The sequence below is a fragment of the Talpa occidentalis genome, unplaced genomic scaffold (genome assembly GCF_014898055.3).
Source record: "Talpa occidentalis isolate TD23 unplaced genomic scaffold, MPIMG_talOcc4v2.1 talOcc4.15, whole genome shotgun sequence".
Lineage (NCBI taxonomy): Eukaryota > Metazoa > Chordata > Mammalia > Eulipotyphla > Talpidae > Talpa > Talpa occidentalis.
In genome coordinates this window covers 21083946-21107727 of record NW_023601543.1, presented here as the reverse complement: position 1 = coordinate 21107727, position 23782 = coordinate 21083946, and the positions used below count along the sequence as shown (strand labels likewise).

The 23782-nt window shown below is 44.5% G+C and overlaps 1 protein-coding gene across 1 annotated transcript; it reads left to right on the top strand.

Annotated features, from left to right (window-relative positions):
* The first annotated feature begins 15060 nt into the window (after positions 1–15060).
* On the top strand, positions 15061–22617 carry PGRMC1 (progesterone receptor membrane component 1). The gene is made up of 3 exons (XM_037512027.2): positions 15061–15491; positions 18639–18794; positions 21350–22617. Exons 1-3 carry the CDS (start codon positions 15167–15169, stop codon positions 21451–21453), a joined length of 585 nt encoding a protein of 194 aa, XP_037367924.1. The 5' UTR covers positions 15061–15166; the 3' UTR covers positions 21454–22617.
* Positions 22618–23782: the final 1165 nt, after the last annotated feature.

The window sequence follows — 23782 nt, the reverse complement described above, 5'->3', positions numbered from 1 at the left end:
CTTTAGTTCCTTCCAATATCTCATTTAATTCTCCCAACAACTCTCTGAGGTAGGAACTATTACTGTGCCTGTTCTGCAGATGAGAAGACCAAGGCACCTAGTCTGTCCTCTACACTCAACTTGAGGGGATATGAGATAGTAGAAGCATAAGACAGTGTATTCCCTAAAATCTGGAATGACTCTGTTAACAAAACTGGTGTCAACTGTCCAGGGTAAAGTCACTGAAAAGAACTGCAGGAGCTGAAGGGGAGCATAGACTGTTGGGGATAAGTTTTCATTTTCTAGCCTAAGGACAAACTTTCAATTTTCACACTGTCCCCAAACAGGAACCATGACTCATCTCTTGTAATTTATGAATTTATGAATACACCTTCACCAGATTTAACAAGTTTCCCACAACTACCATCTTTCACTCTCTGGGAAGCAGAAGGGTGACAAGTCCCCTCCTGTTTCCGTGCCTGCTCAATGCCAGACTTTGCCTAGAACATCTTCCCTGGGTAAAGAGGAGAGAGATATATATATATATGTATAGCTCCAAAAATAGAAGGAGGGAGATAGGTCAGCATGGCCTGAGCGCCCCCCTCTCCTGCCCTGGCCCTAGCCACAAGCAGGGTCACCAGCAGACGGCCCCTTCTTCAAACACTGCGTTCTTTCCATCCCTGTGCCTTTGGACAAGCTGTTCCCGAGATCTTGTCCTGTTCCCCATCTCTATAAGCAAATTCCAAATTCAGCTCACATGCTGTTGCTGCATCTTGTGAACCATATCACCCATGGCCCCACTCTCTGCTGCCAACAGATTAGATTTCTTTCTCCTTCCCCTGTGCACCATGGAGAAGACTAGTGTGGTATAGTTAGCACAAGCATGGCAGATTCCACAGCGAGGCCCATCTCTCCAACTATGTACCTTACACACACACACACACACACACACACACACACACACACACACACCACTACTTGCGTGCATGTTACACAGTACATCAGAGTACTGAACTAAGTGGGTGAACTCAGGATCTACAGCGTGAGTGCGTGTCCCAGCTTTGTCACTGACTAAATGAGCAAGTGACCCTGGGAAAGTAACTGACTCGCCCTGTGACTCAGTCACCTCATTTGTAAAATGGCGCAAGAGCAGCATGTGTCTCAGTCATTTTAAGGATTGGGTGGAGGGTGGGGAGGGGAAGAGAAGGGAAAGGAGACGGGAGAAGAGAAAGAGGGGGAGGACGAGTAGGAGGAATAGTGTAAATAAAGAGCACGGCACGGTGCCTGGCACGTAGTAACCGCTCAGGTAGTGGGACTTGATAATACCGTTGTGCAGGATCTGGTACATCAAGGATGTCCAATACACAGTTAAGTATCACACAGTAAGGCTTTCGGGGATTAAATCAGGGAGTGGTGGGGGGCCACCTGGACCACGCAAAGAAGGTGTTTCTCTCTGTTATTTGCTTTCGGTGCGCATACCGCTATTTGCAATTTACGCATGCATTTTTTTACTTGTTTGATGTCAGCCTTTCCCAATAAACTAAGCTCCGTGAGGCCAGGCCCAGGTGTATTTTCGCTATCATTATATCTCCTGTACCTGGAATGGTGCTGGGAAAGAGAACAGGTGTCCCGAGAATTAGTTACGGAACTAATGAATAAATTAAATTACATTTAATTCAATTCATGAATCAATTAAAGAAGAATTAGAGGGAGTGGATTGAGGTGGCCCCGAAGGATGGCTAACAGTTGAGCAGATAGGGAGGAAAGCAAATGAAAGGAAATCCTGAGAGGCCTGAGCCTGTATGAGGCACGCGGGAAGTACAGTCCCTAGATCCATTTGATTGGAAGAGCAAGGACTGTTTTCATAGCTCAGCTTGTATCTTGGTAGTGAGGTGGCAGACTGGCTGGGGAGGTGGGGAAAGACCTTCAGTGCTAGGCCACTGAAAGATTCATTCAGATGCCTAAGGCTTTGGCCTCTATCAACATGCAAATAGTCCTAGAAAAAGTATGTATTAGAAACCAAGTACAACTGACTATAAATTCATTTATTTGCTCTTTTTTTGCCTTAGAGAGGATTTTGCTGGAGGGGAAATTGATGATACCAGATCCCTGGAAAGAAAAAATGGTGCCTCTAAGATCATCTAAAAGCATGTAAGAAGGGAGGTGAAGATAACCCTTATCCACCTGCCGTCTTGCATTGGTCCAGAACCTGGATTCCAAATTTTGTTTGTTTCAATAAAAAAATTCTCTTCTTTATTAAAGGGGCAGATGGAGCCATAGGAGTGGGCTGCATGGTAAGGGGAGTTTTTTGATTCCTGGTTAAATCTCTTTACTTGTTATTGATCTGTTCAACTCTTCTGTTTCTTGTGAGTTAATTTTGGTAACTTGTGTGTTTCTGGGAATTTTTCCATTTCATCTAGATTATCTAATTTATCATTGCACATTTTCTTGTGTTATTAAAAGCCTTGGTAAACATCTTTTCTGATGGCTGCATAATGTTCTCTGGGATAACTGTCCCATAATTTCGTTAATCATTCTCCTAATAGTTCTCAGGTCATTTACAGGGCTGAAATGGATGGATGTCTGTACAAAAATCTATCTGTGTTACTATTTCCTTCAGACAAACTCCTAGACATGGAATTTCTGGGACAAAAGACCTGAACCTTTCTCAAGACTCTTGCTGCATCTTGCCAAATTGCTATGAAGAAAGACCAGACCATTTTATCCTCCTCATCAGTGCGTGAAAGTGTTATAGAGGAAGAAGAAATTTTCCCTGAACCCTCTGGGTTCTCCGCAAGCTAGTCTAATAATCAAATCATCATGTAAGAGGGAAAAAAAAGCAAGTTTAATCACATAATTTGGGAAATCAACATACCATGAGGATTCTAAAGCCAGTCAGGCAAAATGGGGGTATGTATCTTGAGCTAGGGAATGAGATAGGAGCCTGGAGCTTCAAGGAGAGAGGAGGGAAACTGACAAGTCGAGTAGAGGGGGACTCGTATCTGATGAGCCGAGATGCTCATATAGTATCAGCCAAGTACCACTGACTATACCAGATGCTCTGTAATTAGATGTTTGCCCTCACATGTAGATAGATTCCTCTGATAGAAAGATTGTTTCTGGTAATAACCCTAATTCTGGGTAAGACTCGCATTTTTCATTATTCTACAGAGTTAAGGGGGTCGTAAGTTTCTCCTGAGCCTGTAAGCCTTGATTGACCTCAGCCTGAAATAATCCACAGGCCAACGAGACACAATTTGGGGAAGGCCTGTTCTGAATATCCCGGGGGGGGGGGCCTTCTTTCATAAGGAAGGGACTTAAGATTTTTAAAACATCTCTATTGATTTCATAGGTGGGAAATGTTATATTACTTTAGCCGTCATTTTAAAATTTCAAGTGAGGTCAGAGTTTGCTGAAATTTCTTACACATTTATTTCCTCCTCTGTGATTCATCTGTTCAGCTCTTTGTCCATTTACCTTTTGCTCTTTTAGTGTATTTCCTACTGACTTACATCACCTCTGCAACAACTGTCTTTAACATATATCACAAGGATTTTCGGGGAAGGGTTAACTTTAAGTTGTTTATGCTGTTTCTTGACATACCAAAGGTTTAAATTTTATGTAGGTATACTAACCAAATTTTTCTTTTATGGTTTCTTCTGTCACATGTAGACCTAAAAAGGTTTTTCTTATAAGGGAATCCAGTAAATAATTTCATGTTCTTCTTTTAAAATTTTATCTGATGTGATCATTTTTCTAAACTGAAAATGCCCTCAGCACTGTTTATTGAATAATCTCTCTTTTTCATTGATTTGGGACCTCTCTTTTACCTTATGCACGCAGATGTCTCTATGCATACACAGGTGTGCATGCATTTAGTTCTCCTCTGGTCATTTTTTGTTTGTTTGTTTTATTTAGCTTCTGAGCTGTTATTCTCTGACTGGAACTTTCCTTAGCGATTTATGTTCACTTTCTCCCCCAGAAAAATATTACACTAATTTTGTCAGGCTCTCCTTCCCAGAGCCCGCCTAAGTTATATGATTTGGAAGCTGCCTAGTTCACCTACTTGGATAATTAGAAAACCTCATAAAAAATGCCAGAGCCCAAATGAGCCAGGCTGCCACTGTGCTTGTAGCTTTCATATCTTCTTTAGCTCCTAGAGGGAGGGAACTAGAAGAGAAAATATTTTAGTTACACTTGTCTGAAGAGTTGAAATGAAATTGTTTAGCATGTCAACCACTAGCAAAGTCTATTTTCCCTCTCTTCAAAGTGGAATTGCGCTCTTAAGTAACAAACCTTGATTTTTATTTAATTTAATTATATTATTATTAACATGGAATTCCATTTATAAATGCTCTTGGATATGTCCATGTCTGTGGTACATGAGCTAGTTAATTACTCCTTCCGAACCTCAGTTCCCTCACATGTAAAATGACAATGATGACCTCATTCTGAAAAATGCCAAGCTCGGAATCTGGTACAGAAGAGGTGATCAGTGAGCGACAGCTGAACATATTTCTGAGAGAGGCCATAGAGCATAGATTGGGTAAAGCTACAGGCTCTAGGACCTGACTTTCTGGGTTCAAATCTTACCTTCATTGTAGTTTTCTGATCTTGGGCATGTTCCTTAACAAGAACATTTTCTGTTGTCCTTTCCTACAAAATGTGGGTAATGAAAGTCCCCGCTTTATTGATTGTCAGGAATGAGTTCATTCTACAGAACACTTAGAACAGTTTCTGGCACATATTAGGCATCAATTCACATTAGCTATTCCTGTTGATAGTGCCTTTGGAAGTGATGTGACTGGTAGTCTTAAACCTAATTATTTGGGCACTTGCTACAATCACGAACATACTACTGGGTAGCACCCTGTAGTGCTTATCTTGGTAAATTTCCAAGTCTATCTCGCAAACATGGTCATTTGGTTAGGAGACAATCTTTCTTTTTTTTTTAAAGATTTATTTATACGTGCATACAAGAACCGGGATACAGACCAGATGTGCAGGAAGGTGAGATCATTCACCAGAGGCAGAGGGAACAGAGCAGGCAGACTGACAAAATACACGGCTGAGGGGAGTAGTGGGCGAGACAGGAGAGGTCTGCTGCACCCTTTGTGTATCTCGCTGGCTGGCCAGGATCGAACTCACACTGCAGAGACTGCGGACAGCTTCACAGCGCTGCGCTCAACTGCCTGCGCCACCAGGGGAGGCCCAATCTTTGATTCTTATAATCCAGTTTTAGGAATACACAAATGTTTAAGGAACTATCATGATTTTTAATTTTCTCTAGCCTATCTGGCCTTGGATTTATAATATCCAGGAATCTTTGTTACAAAGAACTGACTGATTCTACTGAAATTAAGCAAATTATTAGGTAGTTTTCTTAGAATCAATAGAAAAGCAGATGAACAAGTCAGGAAGCAAGGAAGGCAGGGTAGTGGGACCCCAGTTAGTACCATCTTGCTTAGTATGTCATCACCGGCAACAACTACCTCTACCACCTCTAGATACCACCCCCACAAAACCACTGCTGCCTCCGCCCCCCCCAATCAACATTGACTTCTTTTTTTTTTTTAAGATTTATTTATTTATTTATTTATTTATTTATTTATTTATTTATTTATTTATTTATTTATTTTTTATTTATACAAACACTGTGTACAGTCAGAAGCGCGGGAGGGTGAGAGGATTTACCAGAGCCAGAGCGGGGAGCAGAGCAGGCAGAAGGACCGAAGCACACTGCTGAGGGGAGCAGCGGGCAGCAGGAGAGGTCTGCGCACCATGTGGGACCCGCCTCCGGTGGCCGGGGAGCAGCCGGGGATCGAACCGGCGCCGCAGAGGCTGCGGGCAGCCTCGCAAACCAGCGCTCAACCGCTGCGCCACCGGGGAGGCCCTCAACATTGACTTCTGCTAGATGCAGTTTCTATAGAGAATTCAAAACTTCCAATTTTTGTATAAATCTTTCAGGATTCAGAGTCTTTGATGAGACCCTGTGTCCCTGATTGGTGCCCTACACGCCCAGGGCATGTGAAGAGGCAAATATGTGTGTCCCCTTATGTCCATGATGGGACGTGAGTCCTGGCCTCCCAGATTCACAATGGGACAGTACTTCAAAAAAGGCCAGTTCTTGTATGCATAAATAAATAAATCTTTAAAAAAAGAAAAGAAGAGGGTTGTCAGATAAAATACAGGATACCCTGTTAAATTTGAATTTCAGAAAGACAACGAATGCTTTTTTTACTATAAGCGTGGACATATTGCACAGAACATACTTACAGCAAAGATTTGACAAGATAATCATACCCAAGTTAGGCAAGGAGAGCAGAGACGAGTCTCCTGGCATATTGCTGGCTGGTTGGTATATCTGTTCACATAACCAGGGTTTTCCAGAGAAGCAGAATCAATAGGATATAAATGGCAACTTATTACAGGAATTGGTTCACTAGAATATGGAAGTTGAGAAGTTCCACAACTGGCCAACTGCACGCTGGCGACCCAGGAGAGCTGGTGGTGTAATTCAGTCCAAGGGCAGGAGAAGGCTTATGTCCCAGCTCAAATAGGCAGGCGGGAAGGGGCAAATCCTCCCTTCCTCCACCTTTCTGTTGTTTTCAGGACCTCAATGAATTGGATGATGCCCACCCACATTGGGAAAGGCAGTCTACTGAGTCCCCAACTCAAATACTCATCTCATCTGGAAGCACCTTCACAGAAACTCCCAGAAATAATATTTAATCTGGGCATCCTGTAGTCTAGTCAGACTGACACAAACAATCAACTATCACACTGAGTACATTAAATATATTCACAATCTTTGACCCACTAATTGTATTATTAGAAATCATCATACCTTTGATCCAGCAGTTGAATTTTAATGAGCTTCTCCTAAGGAAATGACCAGCAGCAGGCAAAGTAATTTGTATACACACAGCATATGTTATTGTTTATAAAAGAAAAACCAGAAATACACCTAAATATGCAAATAGGGGCCTCCCTGGTGGCACAGTTGTTTAAGTCTCAGTGCTTTCAAACTATGGGCAGCCACTGCAGCAGGAGTTCAATCCCCGGCCAGGGAGCCAATCCACATGGCGCAGCAGACTTCTGTCTCTCCCGCTGCTCCCTTCAGAAGAGTCTTTCAGTTGATCTGCCTGTTCTGCTCCCCACTCTGTCTCTGGTGAATCCTCTCACTCCCTGCACCTCTGGCCTGTACCCTAGTTCTTCCATGTATAAATAAATTTTAAAAATCTTTAAAAAATGCAAATAGGAGAATGGTCAAGCAAATTACAGTTAGTGCACATGATGATGTCTTTTAGTTACACAGAAAACGGGCATAGGAATGTTTGGAGATAGAAGAGGGCAGCTAAGTTAAGGGCAGAGCTTTCTAATCTTTGGTGACTTACTTAACCTCTCTCTGTCTCAGTTTACTTGCAAAATAGGGATAATAATATAACAACAGAACTTAGAATAGTACTTTGCACATATGAAATGTTACATATTAGTTGGTGTGTGTGTGTGTGTGTGTGTATGTAGAGAAAAGGTCTCATGTGTAGCAGAGCAAGGGTGGGTAGAGGCAAAGGTGACTGGAAGTGAAGAATGTCAAGGAAATGGAAGGTTGGCCGGTGGGCAGGGGACAGTGATGGGCCATGAGCCAGCAGCAGCTTGGGGAGGATAACCAGGGCTACAGGAAAGGACCTGCAATACAATTTATACACCCCCTAGTGTGGGTTTCCCGGTTGTGGAGGAAACCAAGCACTCTGAAGTTCTGCCACTCTCCCCAATCTGTGTCCAGATGCAGGGGGGTGCTTGGACTCTATTCTGCTGCTCCCATCCCCAGAAGCCATTCCCCTCAGACAATCCAGCTCCAAGCTCTTAATAACTTAGGACTTTTTTTAAAACAAAGACCTCTTGACTCTCTTCCCAGCGCAAGTCAAGTCTGGACTTCCAGGTCACAAGCCCTGGCCACCATTGTTGACAAGATTGAAAAGGGAGAGAAAAAGAAATTTTATTTAGTGATGAAGCTACAACAGAGAAAACAGGAGAGGGTTAATTAAATTATCCTGCCACACGGAAAAATTAAATGGGGGCTAATTCCCACAGTTTAACCCTTGACATTTCTGGTTGGTGGGAGAGTGGGATCATACCTATGTACATGCAGAGGTATGAAATGTGTTTGGTGTGTGTGTGTGTGTGTGTGTGTGTAATGGCATAGACACAGACACAGAGATAGGAGAAATTTTCTTTGACATCTTACTGTTTGCCACTTATTTGATGAGTCTTCCTATTTTATATAAGCCTCTTGTCCCAGCGCTACTCATGACACCATATTTTGCCTAGATCATCCTACTCCTACAGATGACACTCACGGTGTGCCCTGGGGAGCAGAGTTTGCTCTTCTTCTGCCCTTACCAGGCATGTTCTCTTTTAAGTGACAACAGATAGGAAGGAGTTAATAAGATTAAAAACAACCACTATTGCTTTAGCAAACCACTGGGTTTCCTAGGCAACATAATACCTGTGTTTCTCCTGTTTCTGTTTCTAAAAGCCCCTATGGAAGGAATGGTGAAAAGATTAGCCTTGGCCAACACTCAAGTCCCTTCTCTTCCCCTCATCTCCCCCTCACTACTCCCTGGCAGCTGACCTTGTCTGCTACTTATGGGAAAAAATGAGCCTGTGGTGTGAATTCCTCAACCTCGGAGTACCCACCACTCTCCCTCTCTTCTTAAAGGACAGGAAAGACTCCCCACCTGTCCTTTTGATGTCATGCTCTCCTGTCCAACTTCCCACCATGGGTAGGTTAATGTCCTCTCTGTTGTATTTTCCTCTAAGCATGCACTAGCTATGAAGCTGTGGCCTAAGTCTACTGCAGATTTCAGGAAAATAAATCTAACCCAAGACATCCAACCTCCCTCTGTCCTAATCCCTGTTCCCTGTAGTCAAACTTCTCAAGTTGACAGTTCGAGAACCAGATCTCCCTGGTGCTCATATCCTGCTCACTCTCAATCCCTGGAACCAGGTTCTGTCCTTTGTCACGCAACCCTAAAAGGGTCTAATCCAAGTGACACTAAAGACTGAAGTTTTCACCTGTCTTGAGTACCCACATGTGCTCCAGGAAACTTGTTCCATGCTTCGCCTCGGTCAGGCCACAAGCTCCCTTGGGAGTTTTTAGTCTCACTCTCCTAGAGGGTTGCTCTTCTTCCACTTACTCCTACAATGTTAACCTTCCCCAAGTTTCTATCCTGGCCTTCTTTTTCCCTCTCTCCAACCAGCTACCAACCTACAGATGCCAGACAAGTGATACGAGCGAGGCAGGAAGGGTGGATGTGCACCAGTTGTATGCACTGGGATTCACGCTCTCTCCTTTTTCTTCTTTCTTTTTATTTTTGGAAACAATATTCTTCTTTGCTTTCATTTTCCATAGTCGTGGGTACAAAATCCATTTGACTATCCTCTTTTGCTATTATCAAAAAACAGCAAATATGATAAAAGAGCACTGATATCTGGTCACTGTTTGGGGATTTAGTAGGGAGAAGCAGGCCTCCTTCCGCTGTGTCCTCTAAAGGAGGCAGCTGCCAACCGTCTCTGTTCAAATGTTGCCACGTGGGTCTATAATGGCAGATCGTCCCACTTTATAATAGAAATCAGAAGGTCTATAATGGCAGATCGTCCCACTTTATAATAGAAATCAGAAATATGGGTTTTATGCAAAAATCTTTAAGTGTTTACAATTCATCACTGTTTACATTAACACAAAGTGAAGGTAAAGTAAACACGCAAATCTAATCCCCAGGGTCAACAAATCTCAACCTTGGTTTAGCACATTGTGCAATGAGTCTTGGCGAGCGACCTCTGCCCTGTGTTCTCCCTGGATATTTGAGGCCAATCAGTGCTTTCACTACTATGCACAGCTGTTAGCTCCTGTCTTTACCTGTCCAGTGCAGACCTCTATCCTGAGCCCCAAACCCAGATACCTAACTGGATACATTCCTGGATATCTCCACCAGGGTCTTTCTTATCGCCTGTGATTTTCAAACATTCATGTTCATGTGAATCTTCTGAGGGTCTTGTTAAAATGGAGTTTCAGGTTCAGTCGGTCTGGGGCACCGTGAAAGATTGTGCATTTCTAACAAACTCCCAGCTGATGTCAAGGCCGCTGGTCCGTGAACCACACTGTAAGATATGACCCCCATCTGAAGGTCCTTTCAGCAAGTTTGTTCTTCCCCTGTATATCTTGTGTTGGTGAATGATATACCATCCACTCAATCACCCAAACAAAGGATTTGGGCAAAAATTGCATGTAGGCTAAAGAGGTGAATACGGTATCGCAAACCAAAATTACCGCCATAAGTAATAATACAATTTAAAAAATCAAAACAATGGCAAATCCTACAATCAATCAGTTGGATGTAGATGGAATGGGAGAAGTAGATGAGGACTCCTAAGGCATGTCCTATCCTACTCCTAAATCTATATCACACTTACCCTGCATTTATGCCCTCATTATCACAATCTTGATCAAAAGCCCTGATCTTTTGCAGTAAGACTCCTCCCTGGTGTCCTTGCTCCGGTATCTACCCCTCCAATGTAGGCTCAAACCAGCACGACACTTCTGAAAAGCAAAAGGATTTCATATAAAGCATAAGCTCTGCCTTTTACGAGCTGTGTGACTAAAAGTGACTTGTCTAACCTCTCTGTATATGAGTTTCCTCATCTGCAAAAAGAGAGTGCTAAGAGAACCTAACTCATTATGAGAGATAACTGAGGCCATCTATGTAAAGTGGTAGAAGCTATCAAATACACAGGTCAGCTGTGATGTTGGCCACTTGGGTGTAGTTGGAGTGTTGAGGGTAAGGAGGTAGTAGAAAGGGATAAAACCGGACAGGGAAGCTGAGGCCAGATCGTGGAAGATTGGAGTCTTAGGTTGGGTTCCCTGGAAAACCAGACTCTGCAATGGAGGTTAGACTAGGGGAAGTTTACTGGGGAGTGCTCTTGGAATTTACACCTGAAAGGTAAGGCGAGGAAGAAGGATGGACCAAGGGAGAGGTTACCTGTGTGCAGGCACAACACAGTCTGTCACTCCCACAGGGGGAACTCTGAGGCTGGGAGGCCCCCTAGAGTTGTCCCCACTGGAAAAGGGGAAAAGACCTTTATAGCCCTACATGGGTCATTCACTACCTGCAGGCTGCCTTAAGCAGCAGGTGTGGCTTTATGCTAGGTAGGAAGCTCTCTTCAGTCCAGTGTAATCTCAGGAGGAGGCTTAATTGCCAGCTGTCAGCCACCCATGCTTTCAGCATCTGGGGAATGAGTAAGTGCTTGGGTCCTGAAAATAATTTAAAGGAGGCAGGAAGTCTGGAAACAGGAAAAGACTTAACGTGTATCTTGGGAGATAAATTTTCCTCAGGTCGAGTATGTAGGTTTAATAAATTGATTTGAAGCCAAAGAACACATATAAGGCAACACTCCTGTTCTGGAGAGGGCTTTTGGTCTGGAGCATCCTTTCTCATTTCCAGAGAACTGGAGATTGCCACTCTGGGGTAGGCCTTTCCACTGAGTACTGTGACGTGAGCCAGAGCAAAGAAAATGCTTTTTTTCAATAATCCCAACATCCCAGTGTTGCCTAACAGCCCATTGTATTTAACACCAAATCTGTCTTGAAAACATGTGTCTCAAATTGGATCACTTCGTGAGGTTTTATTTTTTTTTTAAGATTTATTTATTTATGCACACAAGAACTGGGGTGTAGGCCAGAGGTGCAGGGGGTGAGGGGATTCACCAGAGAGAGTGGGAAACAGAGCAGGCAGATCTACTGAAATACACTGCTGAGAGGAACAGGCGGGAGAGGCAGGAGAAGTCTGCTGTGCCATGTGGGCTGCTCCCTGGCTGGCCAGGGATTGAACTCCTGCTGCAGTGGCTGTTGATAGCTTGACAACACTGTCTTTAACCCCTGTGCCACCAGGGAGGCCCACTATGAGGTTTTAAATTATATAAATTTTCTACCTTCTGTATGAAGCAGTGCTTCCTTTATTTAATGTATTACCCTTCCAAGCAAATAGGGCTAGGAGCAAATACACTGAACTGTGAGAAGTGAAAATTATGAATCCCTTAACCCTGCATAAAAACATTCTCCTCACTTTTTTTAATTGTCATGGACATACAATATTGTGTAAGTTTAAGGTGTGCAACATATTGCTCTGATATGTTTATATTGTAATCTAATTGCCACTTGACTAACACCTCTGTCCCTCTACATAATTATTTCTTCTAGTGTTGGAAACAATTAAGACCTAGTCTCTTGGAAAGTTTAATGTTTAAAATAGTTTTGTTATCTATAATCACTGTACTGTGTTCCATCTCTAGAACTTACCTACAGTTTGCAAGGATGCGCCCTTAAACAGCATCTCTCCATCATTCCCCTACCCTCCAGCTCTGTAACCACCATTCCACTCCCTTTTCAAGTTCAGTTTAAGGTTCCACATATCGGAGCTAGCCTCCCCAGTGGAGGCTAAAAATGACCTGCTCATTGTGGGAAATGTAGAAAAGTATAAAGAAGAAACTAAGAAGCACAATGTTAAATGTTCTGGTGTGTGTATTTTCAGGCTTCCTTTCATGCAATATTTTTTACATATTTGTGTTCATACTGTATATAACTTTTTTTTTAAGATGTATTTATTTATACAAGAACCTGGGTACAGGTCAGAGGCGCAGGAGGGTGAGAGAATTCACCAGAGACAGAGCGGGGAACAGAACAGGCAGACGGACTGAAGACACTGCTGAGGGGAGCAGCGGGCAAGACAGGAGAGGTCTGCCACACCACGTGGGTTTCTCCCTGTCCAGCCGGGAATTGAACCCACACTGCAGAGGCTGCAGACAGCTTCACAGGGCAGCGCTCAACCCACCGCGCCACCGGGGAGGCCCTGTATGTAGCTTTATATCCTGTTTTCTTCTCTTAGGATTAATATGTGAGCTTTTTCCTAGGTCATGCTAATATTTGGATGGCATCATACACTGTGTTATGTCACAGTTCAAGTGGATTCATCAGCTAGTTCTTCAAGTTGAACACTTAGGCTGTTTCTAGCTTTTCTATATTAAACATTATTATCTGATAAGCATCTTAGAAATGAAATCTTTGTTTGCATTTGTAAGTGTTTCCTTGGGATGGATTCCTAGAGGTAGAATTTACTGGATCAAAGAGCAGATTTCTAGGAGTGGGATTAATGGATAGAAAATATTTTTATGGGTAACAGGAGGGTATGCCCATTTCTACTCCTCAAACTACAAGTCTCACCACTCTCTTGCCAGTGTTGTGTTACCTTTTTTTTGCTTTTTCTCTTTCCTATAGGAAAGAGATCAGGTAGAGTGGTGCTACAATTTTTTATTGCTAGCAACACCCAACATTTTTCTTGTTTTTCACCACTGGTACCCCCTATTTTGTGGACTACCCATTCCTACTTTTGCTCATGTATTGACTAGGAACTTTCAGATTTTCTAGCAATTAGAATAAGTTCTTAAAAGATATGAAATAACCTTTTGTCATGTTCCTTGCAAATGAAAATACTATCGACAAGTTTGCTGGTTTTTACAAATGTCTTTGCCACCATAAAGTTTGGGGGTTTTTTGTTGTTGTTTTTTAAGATAATTCGATTCTAACTACAGCCGAGTGCCCTCCGTTTGAGTCTGTTTTTCCTTGATGAAACTGAAGAGGTTTGACAAAAGCTCTGGAAGGGCCATTTCAGCGAATCCTAAATTTAGATCTGTGAAAAAAAAAAAAAAATCTGTGGACCCGATTTGAAGATTGTTCAGCTCATATGCACTTTTAAATTATTTAAGAAGATTACATGGGGGGCAGGGATGGAAGCTGTTTGTGCCAGAAATTTTTAGAATTCTGAGGTAAGCCAATTCTCTCAAGTCTCCTGTGTGTTGGGAGGGGGAGTAAATTATGTGCAAGCGAACAGAATTCTTGATGGAAAAGTACTGCTCTGGGCTGCAGATGTGTGCATGGCTTGGTTTTAATTATTTTTCCCCTCTCTCTATCCTTTCTTCCGCTCCCCTCCCCCGCCACAATAAAGGCTGCCAGATTAGAACTCGAAAGGGCACCGGCAGCCCTGCCTCTGTAAGGCCAGCTCCAGCGCAGCCGGGTTAGCACATCAATGGCCGAAAGTAATACCTAGGCAAGGAAGGGACCCAACTAGGATCTTTCCAAACTCCCGCCTTCGTCTGGGCTCCAGCACAGCGCTATTGTGACTGCCAAGGGCAGCTCGACAGACTTCAAATTCAAGAAAGCTGCCAAACAAAGAAACTTCGGTCATTATTCTGGGGGAGAGCGTAACCACAGAACGTTGTTTGCTGATGCCTCGCCACTGCAAAAGGGTTTAGTGTTTCGAGGACCCAAAGTAAATCGGACCATCCGTTCCATTTCCCCAGATACTGGGAGAGCTATCAAACGGGGGCATGTGCACTGATGTTAGCTATCCCAGGGGTGTTGCCCCACAACACCGGGGGTGGGGGTGCAGGACGGTAGGAGGGCCATCAAGGACAGCGAATGGGGATTCCCTGAGTTGAAAACGAGTAGTCCGGGTCTCTAAGGTGCAAAGGAGAGCTCAAAGAAGGAGTCTGTCTCCTAACAGAGCCTCGTGGTCCAGGGGGATGGCCGGGGAGACATGAGGCTCTGGAACAGAAAGCAGGGAGAAGCCTGAAGCAAGAGCAATGGAGTCGGCGTTTGGCGCGCATCAGGTGGTGGAGGGCCTCACTCAGAGCCCGGCGAAACCCAGGCTCGCCGAGTGGGTTGACGCGCGGGGAGCAGCCAGGGGTGCGGAGGAGGGCGGCGTGCTGCGTCGCGGTGATCTAGAGGATGGCGTGAGGATGGCGTGAGGTTGGGGCTGGGGCCTCGCAGGTACCTTTGAGGGGTGGGCACGGCGCTCTCTGGGCACAGGCCAAGAGATCCGGCTGGGGGAGGGGAGCCGCGCGCCCAAGGCCAGGTGGGGGGCCGAGCCGGGCGGGGCGGGGCTGAGCCCGGTCGGGAGCGTCTGCGGCCCGGGGGAGGCGTGGCGACCAGGCTCCGCCCCTTCAGGCCCCGCCTCCTTCCCGGGCTAGTTCAGCTGCGCCGAGCCCCGCGCGCCACTAGCTCGCGGAGAGGGAAGAGAAAGCTCAGTTCCGGAGCCCTTCTGAGCCCGGCTCAACCTTTGCTCTCGAGATCATGGCTGCCGAGGATGTGGCGGCGGCCGGCGCCGACACGAGCGAGCTGGAGAGCGGCGGGCTGCTGCAGGAGATCTTCACATCGCCGCTCAACCTGCTGCTGCTCGGCCTCTGTATTTTCCTGCTCTACAAGATCGTGCGCGGGGACCAGCCGGCGGCCGGCGGCGACGACGACGACGAGCCGCCCCCGCTGCCCCGCCTTAAACGGCGCGACTTTACCCCCGCCGAGCTGCGGCGCTTCGACGGCGTCCAGGACCCGCGCATACTCATGGCCATCAACGGCAAGGTGTTCGACGTGACCAAAGGCCGCAAGTTCTACGGGCCGGGTACGGACCGGCCGGGGTGGGGCTGGGGGCGCGGAGACAAAAGACAGGGCCCCAGCGCGGGGCTGAGCCCGGGTGAGGCGAGGGAGGAGCGGGGCGCCCTCGGGGGTGGCGGTGGCGGCGGGGCGGGGCGGGGCGGGGCGGGGCGAAGAGGGCGGCTCCTGGGGCGGGCAGGGGGCGAGAGGCGCTCTGGAAAGGCTGCGGGCCAATGGGGGGCACAGGTTTCCGGCCCGCGCCGCCAGACTGGGGCGGCTGGTGGCGGAAGAGGGCTTGGGCGCTTAAGCCCGAGGTGGGTGGGTGAGATGCCGAGGCTGACGGCGTAGGGGGGCACAGTAGAGGGCAGTGTGTCGGGGAGTTTCAAGGGATCGGGTGTGGGTACTCCCTAAAGAAGGGGGTGGCGTAGGACTGGAGAGAGGAAAAGGGTGTCTCCAGGGAGGCTTGGGGGCGGGCGGGAGGGAGGTCCAGCCGGGGAAAAGACGCGAAGGCCTATTTCGCCGGGGTGTAGCCATGGTGGAATGTGAGGGTGTGGGAGAGGGAAGGCGGAGATGGGATTAGCAGCAGGTAGAAGCTTTGTGCGCCGTGAGAGCCGGGTGTGCGCATTCTGCGCCCGTGCTTGTTTGACGGGCGCGCGCGCGCCTGGAATGTGGCATGTGTCACGTATGTGTGTGGCGTGTGTTTGGTATGTGTGTGCGCGTCCTGTGTGGCACACGGGAAAAGGCTGGAAGGTGCACGCCGGGAGCTTCCATGGGGAGGTGGTTGAGGGAGGCATGCGAAGGCTAAAATGTTAACAGACAATGGAAATGTGGCAAGATGAGAAGGTAATACTATATTTTCGTCTGCAGAAAGGACTAGAAGTCCCCCAAAATTAAAAATGGAGGGAGGAAGAAGTGGGAGGCTTCTGGGAAATCAAAGGCATAAGGCAACTATGGCTCCTTAGTGTGGAGATTTCGGGAAAAGCCTACCAGAGGGAAAATGAGGGGGGTAGGTGACTGCTCACCTGTTAGTGGGGGCAGGGTTGGAGGGGGCTCAATTGAGGCTTTTTCCAAGCCTGGTGAAGGATCAGAATCACCTGAAGCACTGGAGGGAAAATATAAATGGTCGCCTTAACCACCAACCCTGGGAGAGTTATAGGAGGGGGGCAGGAATTTGCATTTTCACATGCTCCTGGACTAATATTTGGAGAGAAGGAGGAGGAGGAAGAGATTTTTAGCTCCTCCAATATGGACTCATAAAAACAGGGAGCTCTGGAGTGTGTCCACATTGACTGTGCTCTCTTCCCCACTGGTCTGGAGGGAAGAGGATGGAAGGCCATTCCAATCCCATCAAACGCACCCCTGCTTTGTTTTATTCTTCCCATCCAACTGAATTGAAATCAGATGTGGTAAGGTTCCCGAGGAACTCTCCCATTTCACAGTGTTTTCTTGTGCACCATTTACAAGACCGACCTTCTATACGCATGTAACTGTCAAAAGAGCTTGAAAATCATACCTGAATTGTCACGTATACTGGCACACCTAGAGGCATCAATGAACATACCCATGTAAATACCTGTTATTACTGAGCTACACCATAAAGTCATCAGAACAGGTGCCTGGGGCATGGTCTGATTGTAGTTTGCAAACTCACTGAGACGCAGGTAGGCCTTTGTGCACAGATAACAAAACTAGGAGCCAGGCAGCCTGGGTTCCGGTCATGGTTGGAACACTGGCCAGCTGTGTGACCTGCTGCAAAGCATTGTTCTCTCTGAGCCTCCGAGAAATGGTAAGGATGGCCTGCCGTCAGATCTCAAAGTCCCTGCACTGTCATTCAGTGAGCCCTCGAATTTGTGAAAACACTGTGGAGATGATATTTCATGTTACAAAAAATCCTACAAATTACTCATTCAAATGCCTTTTATGCTATGCATGGCATTTTTGTGGGTGCTGAGAATATAGCAGTGAGCAAAATAGACATAAATCTCTGCTCCTTGCTTTTAATGTTTTTCTCAGATTGTGCATAAGTGTCCTGTGACTAATTTCTAAAATGGTGACTTTCAAACCAGTATAGGTATCCTATTTTCAAGCACTAGAGGCAGCCAGTTCCACTACCTCTGGTAGTGGAAATGGTAGCATGGAGTGATGATTTAAAAACAACTACTATCCTTTGGAATTTTATTTGCATGTAAAAGTGAATCTTAAATTTCATCTAGTCTGTAAGAAAAATTCTTGGTGGATGGAGGTTTGGGGTGACCAAGGCATATTGAAACTCAATCCATCTCATCTTGGCTTTGGGGAAACAACGCATTGTTTAAAGTACACTGGTTTCTTTTCATTGTGCAATATTTAAATAAGCCTAACCATCAACTTTAAGTACCTACAGAATGATTTATGACTCTCCATGACAAAAGTTCGGTATAATATATATAATAGTATCTTAGTGTTTCATGGAGCTATTTTGAAATACTGAGTCAACACTTTTTTCCCTTGAAAGTTTTAGTATTTGCAGTTACCTCTTCAGGCCCACCAAAAACAGTGACAGAGCTGACCTCCACTGTGCTCTTTCTTATTTATTGACAGTGAAGATTATGTAACATGTGGATAGATTTCTGAATCATCAATACTCTTATAAAAGACTTATGCAGATACCATGTGTTAATGTTTCCTGTAGTCTCACAACCAAGATAATCTTGACTCATTAAAACATCTCAGAAGACAATTCTAGGGAAACATTTTCGTGTATGCCCTAGTATTGATTCACTTAAGGAAACAACTTTCACAGATGTAGCCTAAGTGCCTAGAACAGAGCCAACCGGTGGGTTCAATGTCCTGAGGTTGAATTGCAACCCATAAACTCAGTGTTACCTTGGATGGTTCCCTACCACCATCACCAAGATAATCACTCTGGCTTCTTTTATTAAGTATTTGGGAATTTCAGGAAGCAGATAATGTTTTGATTTCGTTTTAGTTATTTCAGAGTTTACTGACAACAGATCTTTAAATGTCCACTACATAATAATGAAAGTATCAACATCTTTTATAGTTTCAGAATGGAGTTTGATATTTTTAAAAAGGGACTTTGTGTTGTGCAGGGAAGCCATTTTTTGTGTATAAGCCACAGAGAAATTGACTGTGTAATAAACAATTGGCCTTTGGTTTTGTTTTGTTTTTAAAGAGGGGCCATATGGGGTTTTTGCCGGAAGAGATGCATCCAGGGGCCTTGCCACATTCTGCCTGGATAAGGAAGCCCTGAAGGATGAGTACGACGACCTTTCTGACCTCAATGCTGCCCAGCAGGAGACCCTGAATGACTGGGACTCTCAGTTCACTTGTAAGCGTTTTGTTTTTTTTTTTTAAACTTCTGCCTAGATCAAATTTCTGCCCGTAATGGGATTCGCAATAGTACAATAGTTATTACTAAGCAGCCTGAAACTTGGGAGCATTTTGATAGGCTCCTCAATCTGGATGGATCAAGTTCATGGCTTGAAGGAATTGCAGCAGTGCTGAGTCACTTGCCAGGATTGCATACCAATTTTTAGCTTGTTCTCAGTGGAGATTTGGGTTCCTGTTTTTCAAATTTTCGGGAGCTTTGCAGAGATTTCACACTAGGGTTTAGTGCTTGCTGTGGCCCTCTTGGTTACAGAAAGAGGGGTTTCTCATCAGCCCTCTCTTGCCGAGCTTGCTGCTTAAAAGCAGCCCACATCTCTGTTGAAGAATGGGAGACTTGTATTCTACAAAACAGCTTCTCTTTGAATGGACTTGAGACTAACCATAGGCTTCATCTACAAGTGATGCTTATAATCTGCACCCCTCAAGAATGGTGTCTATATTTTTAAAAAGAAAAGGGAGACACTTGTTTCCTGGCTTATACTAGAGACCTTTGGGGAAAGGGTGGAGTCAGTATGAGGTTAAGTTCAACTGTTGAGAATTAAGGAATTGGATTTTGTCAAACTGGCATGTTGATCACTTTAGCAGTATGTATAGCAATATTATTCAAGAATTTGACGGATTATTTCTCTCCCAGGCATGAAACAGTATATAAAGACCATGACTATTTCTTTGAGGAAGATTTTGCATTTAAGATGTAGTTTTCTATTTGCTGTTCTTCATAATGAGTTAAACAACACTGGCTCTTGGGGCTAAATCCAGCAGTTTTTGAAAATGACGCTGACTACAGAGAGAATTCTGGGTTAATTGTTAGCCAGATGTGGCTCCACCTTTAGAGTTTGGATCGCACACAGACTAAGTATAACTTTAAAGTCTAGAGGCAGGTCTTTTTTACTTTGCACACATAGTTTAACCATCTAACAGTCCCTCATTCTTTCCATCCTGAGGATGCCTTTGTAAGAATATGTTCTCTAAAAAACCAATGAGCTGTCATTTCTAACTCGCAAAGCTCTATTTTCTAGGACTTGCCTTCATCAGTGGGGTAAAAATTGTGGTTCCCCCCCAAACAAAGGCTTGCCCCTCATACTGTTGTGATACTTCAGCTCCACTCGCAGCTGTGTGGATTCCCTTAAGGCAGGTTTCTCAGGCACCACCACCCAAGCACCCTGGGGACCTTGAGAAATATGTTCAGAGGGGGAAGTTCCAATTGTTTCTGATGATTACTACACACAAAGACAGCTCTGGTTACCTGGTTAGACAGGTTGGTTACTCTTAGTTCCTACCCATATTCAGAAGGAGGAGACTTGGCTTGTGATATTGAGCTGATTAACCTTGTGTTAGCTTGGGGGCAGTAGCCCTGATGATGGTGGTGGTTTGTACTACTTCTTTAATTACATAGTGCTTCCCCCTCTCCCCCCACGTTGGGGGAAAACTCCCATGTCCTGCTGGCCTCTCTATCCAGCTTTCCTTCCCTTCATGTCAGACCACAGTCTGATAACTGGTCGTCCCTAACTGCTGCTCCATTTTCTCTTACGCCTTCTTATTCCCTACAATATGGTTTCTAGCCCCAAAATTGGATTCGGCTTTCTCAGAGGTTTCCAAGGACCTGCTTCTTGCCAATACTAACTTCATTCCTCCAGTCCCTGCTGTAAATCTGTCATGTGCCCCCCTCTCTTACCCCGTGGCTCCCACAGAAGAGTCTCCTTTTCAGCCCCTGGGATCTCCAGTTTTCATTTTATTAACTCATGTTTTCAGTTTTCCTTTAAAGTATTGCATATACTTCTCTTCCGTTCCCACAGACAGCCCCCCCACTCCAGCTCTTGTTTTTTCAGGTGCAGATCTGCCTGCTGGCCACCTGGTCACCCTGCTTCTGGTCTCCCCTTACTGTAATTTGCCCTATACCACAGTGATACTGTTGTTGCCAAAGCAACATTTGACTGTGCCCATTCCTTTGTCATAAACTTTCAGTGCCCTTTGTCACCTAGAGGATAAGTCCAGCCTCCTCAGGCTAGCTTTCCACATCCTTCATAATATTTCCCCACACTGCCTAGCTGGCCTTAACTCTGCCCCTGCCGACTTGGTGTGTGTGTCGCTCCCCACATAGTCTCACCTGCTTGCTTTCGTTCGTGTCATTTTCATTTTCTGGAAATCCTTCCCAAATCCTACACATTGCCCAAAGCAAATCCTTCGCCCATAAAGTGTTCTGTAACCATTTGAACTCAGAATGAGCTCTCCTTCTGCTAATAAACACTCCTACACACACCCACAGCTCCCTTTACCTGTACACTCCACGTCAGCCTTCTCTGTTTCGTATTCTCAACAAAACTCTTAATTCCCTGTTGGTGAGGACTGTTGTATAAACCTTTTTTCCCCCATTCTTCATGAAACTCAGACGTTGATGTGTAGATTATAGGCCCCAAATAATGCTTAAAGGAAATGTGGTCGTGATTTTCTGTAAAGCATGAGAATGATGCTTTGTGTTTTCTTCTCCACCTCCAGTCAAATATCATCACGTGGGCAAACTGCTGAAGGAGGGGGAGGAGCCCACCGTGTACTCAGATGACGAAGAACCAAAAGATGAGAATGCTCGGAAAAATGATTAAAGCATTCAGTGGAAGCATATCTATTTTTGTATTTTGCAGAATCATTTGTAACATTCCAGTCTTTCTTTAAAACATGGTGATTTCAATATTTAGAAAAGTTTTGAACTTGCTGTAAAGTTTTTAATTAACATCACTAGTGACACCGATAAAATTAACTTGTCTTAGAATGCATGGTGTGTTTGTCACAAATCCAGAAAGTGAAGTGCAGTGCTGTAATAGGATTGTTATTACTGTCTTCTATCTGTAGTTAGCACAGGCTGAATTTAAATTGGTCTTTCCTGAGAAACAGATAGGACTTGGGTATTTCCCCCAGACAGGTTAAAAAAAGTTCAATGCAGATTCCTTCAAACACCAAGAACAAAGGATTAACTTCCTCATGATGTCCTCTAAAAGACAGCAAATCCCTTATTTCTCAATTGACTTCACTGCATGATTTCTGTTTTATCTACCTCTAAAGCAAATCTGCAGTGTTCCAAAGGCTTTGGTATTGATTAGTGGGAATGTGGTCCAATAACTAGATCTCAGAGCTGGCTCAGTTGGAAGAAACCTATTGACTTTCTTTCTAGATTGCTGCAATGTCCTTGTCTTCCTCTGAACACTCCAATACCCTCACTAACAGTAATCTTCAGTGAGGATTCAAACAAGATCACAACATTCAAAAAAAAAAAAAAAGCTTTGGGAAAAAAATAGCTTGTTTGCCTAAAAATCTATATATATGAAGATGATAGGGCTGTCTTCTGATTTCTCACATTCGTGGTGGGAAAATGGTTATTTGACATGAGAGGGGCACGTGGAACAGGTGTTTGCTCTAAGAGCCTTCACACACCCAAGAAGGAGTAAACTGTATATGACTAGCGTGGTTTTTAAAAGTATATTCACAAGATGTCACTCTGTTGTTACAAAACTGTAGGCACCGCAAAAGTAGTCAAGTATCCAGGTCTATCGATATTGGTCTTTTGGTTAACAATAAACTTAGTTAAGTAGACTGTACAGTTATATGAAGTTGTAAAAGTCTTATATGAACAACTAGTGAGGGTTCGAACTCTTGTAATTGTAGTTAAATAGTTGTATTTTCTTGTGAACTGTGTTTAATGGTTTTACCTCAAATCAAAACAAAATGAAGTGCTTTGGTCTGTTAATAAAATGGTTGGACCCAGCATACTGTGGTGGGTTTTGTTTTTATAACCTTCATTTATGGAACCAGATTCAGATTCAATCATTTTACTTCAGCTTAATACTCAGTTTCAGTTATTTTTTTTTTAAAGATTTATTTATTTATACAAGAACTGGGGTACAGGCCAGAGGCACAGGAGGGTGAGAAAATTCACTAGAGACAGAGCAGGGAACAGAACAGGTAGACTGACCCAAAACAGTAATGAGGGGAGCAGCGGGTGAGACAGGAGAGGTCTGCCGTGCCATGTGGGTACCTCCCCAGCTGACCGGGAATAGAACCCTCACCGCAGAGGCTGCTGACAGCTTCACAGCGCTGTATTCAACCAGCTGCACCACTGGGGAGGCCCCTCAGTTTGTTTTGAGGGACTTTTTGTTAAATCCATAAGAAGCAAGGGGCAGAAGTTCATAAACGCCTCACACCACAAAACAACTACCAGCTTGTCCTGTTTAGAGTTAGTAAATCAAATTTATTTTCTGTGACTTGTCCAATTTTGCCTCTAACTCAGAACTTTGTAAACTCAAGGCAGGCTTGGGCATTGAGGTCTGTAACTAGGTTGTTAGAAGGTAAATTGTGCTGATGGTATTATCAAATGCTAAGAAAAGGTCTTGGGGATTTTGTTTTAATTTGCCTTTGGACAGGAAAGTATTCAGGAATCCTTACATAGGGGCATTAATTCACCTCATGTCAAAAAAAGGATGTCAGATTTGCATATGCAAATCTGGTTGTGTAAACAACATATTAGTTGGAATTTTAGGGTTTTGTCATCTTACTGTTAAAATTGACAATGTTTTCTTATGTACTTCCGGAACCAAAGAGGGCTCACAGCTTTCCATTTTTTATTTTATCAAATCATACTGCCTGGTTTTTTTTGTTTTAAAATGTGCCCCATTCCCCCACTAGGCTTCATTCATCAAACGGCTCTTTTTCCTGTTTGTGCCAAACTGTTATGGCATATACTTCGAGGACAGGGTGGGAGAGAAATTGGGCCACCTCTGCAGCCTGAAATCTCATTTCCACATGAAGATTAGGCTACTCCTTTTACAGAGTTAAATGGGTTTCTCTAATGCCAAGAGGAAAACTTCCAGAGCCTGGTTAAAGCTTCCATCCCAGAGAGCCTGATTCCCCTCCATTCAGAACTAAGCTAACACTGCTGAT

Excerpts from the sequence above, each read along its gene's own strand:
- PGRMC1 (XM_037512027.2), top strand. The coding sequence starts at position 15,167 with ATGGCTGCCGAGGATGTGGCGGCGGCCGGCGCCGACACGAGCGAGCTG. Across the intron at positions 15,492-18,638 it reads CCGCAAGTTCTACGGGCCGG|AGGGGCCATATGGGGTTTTT; the intron begins GTACGGACCGGC and ends TTGTTTTTAAAG. Across the intron at positions 18,795-21,349 it reads CTGGGACTCTCAGTTCACTT|TCAAATATCATCACGTGGGC; the intron begins GTAAGCGTTTTG and ends CTCCACCTCCAG.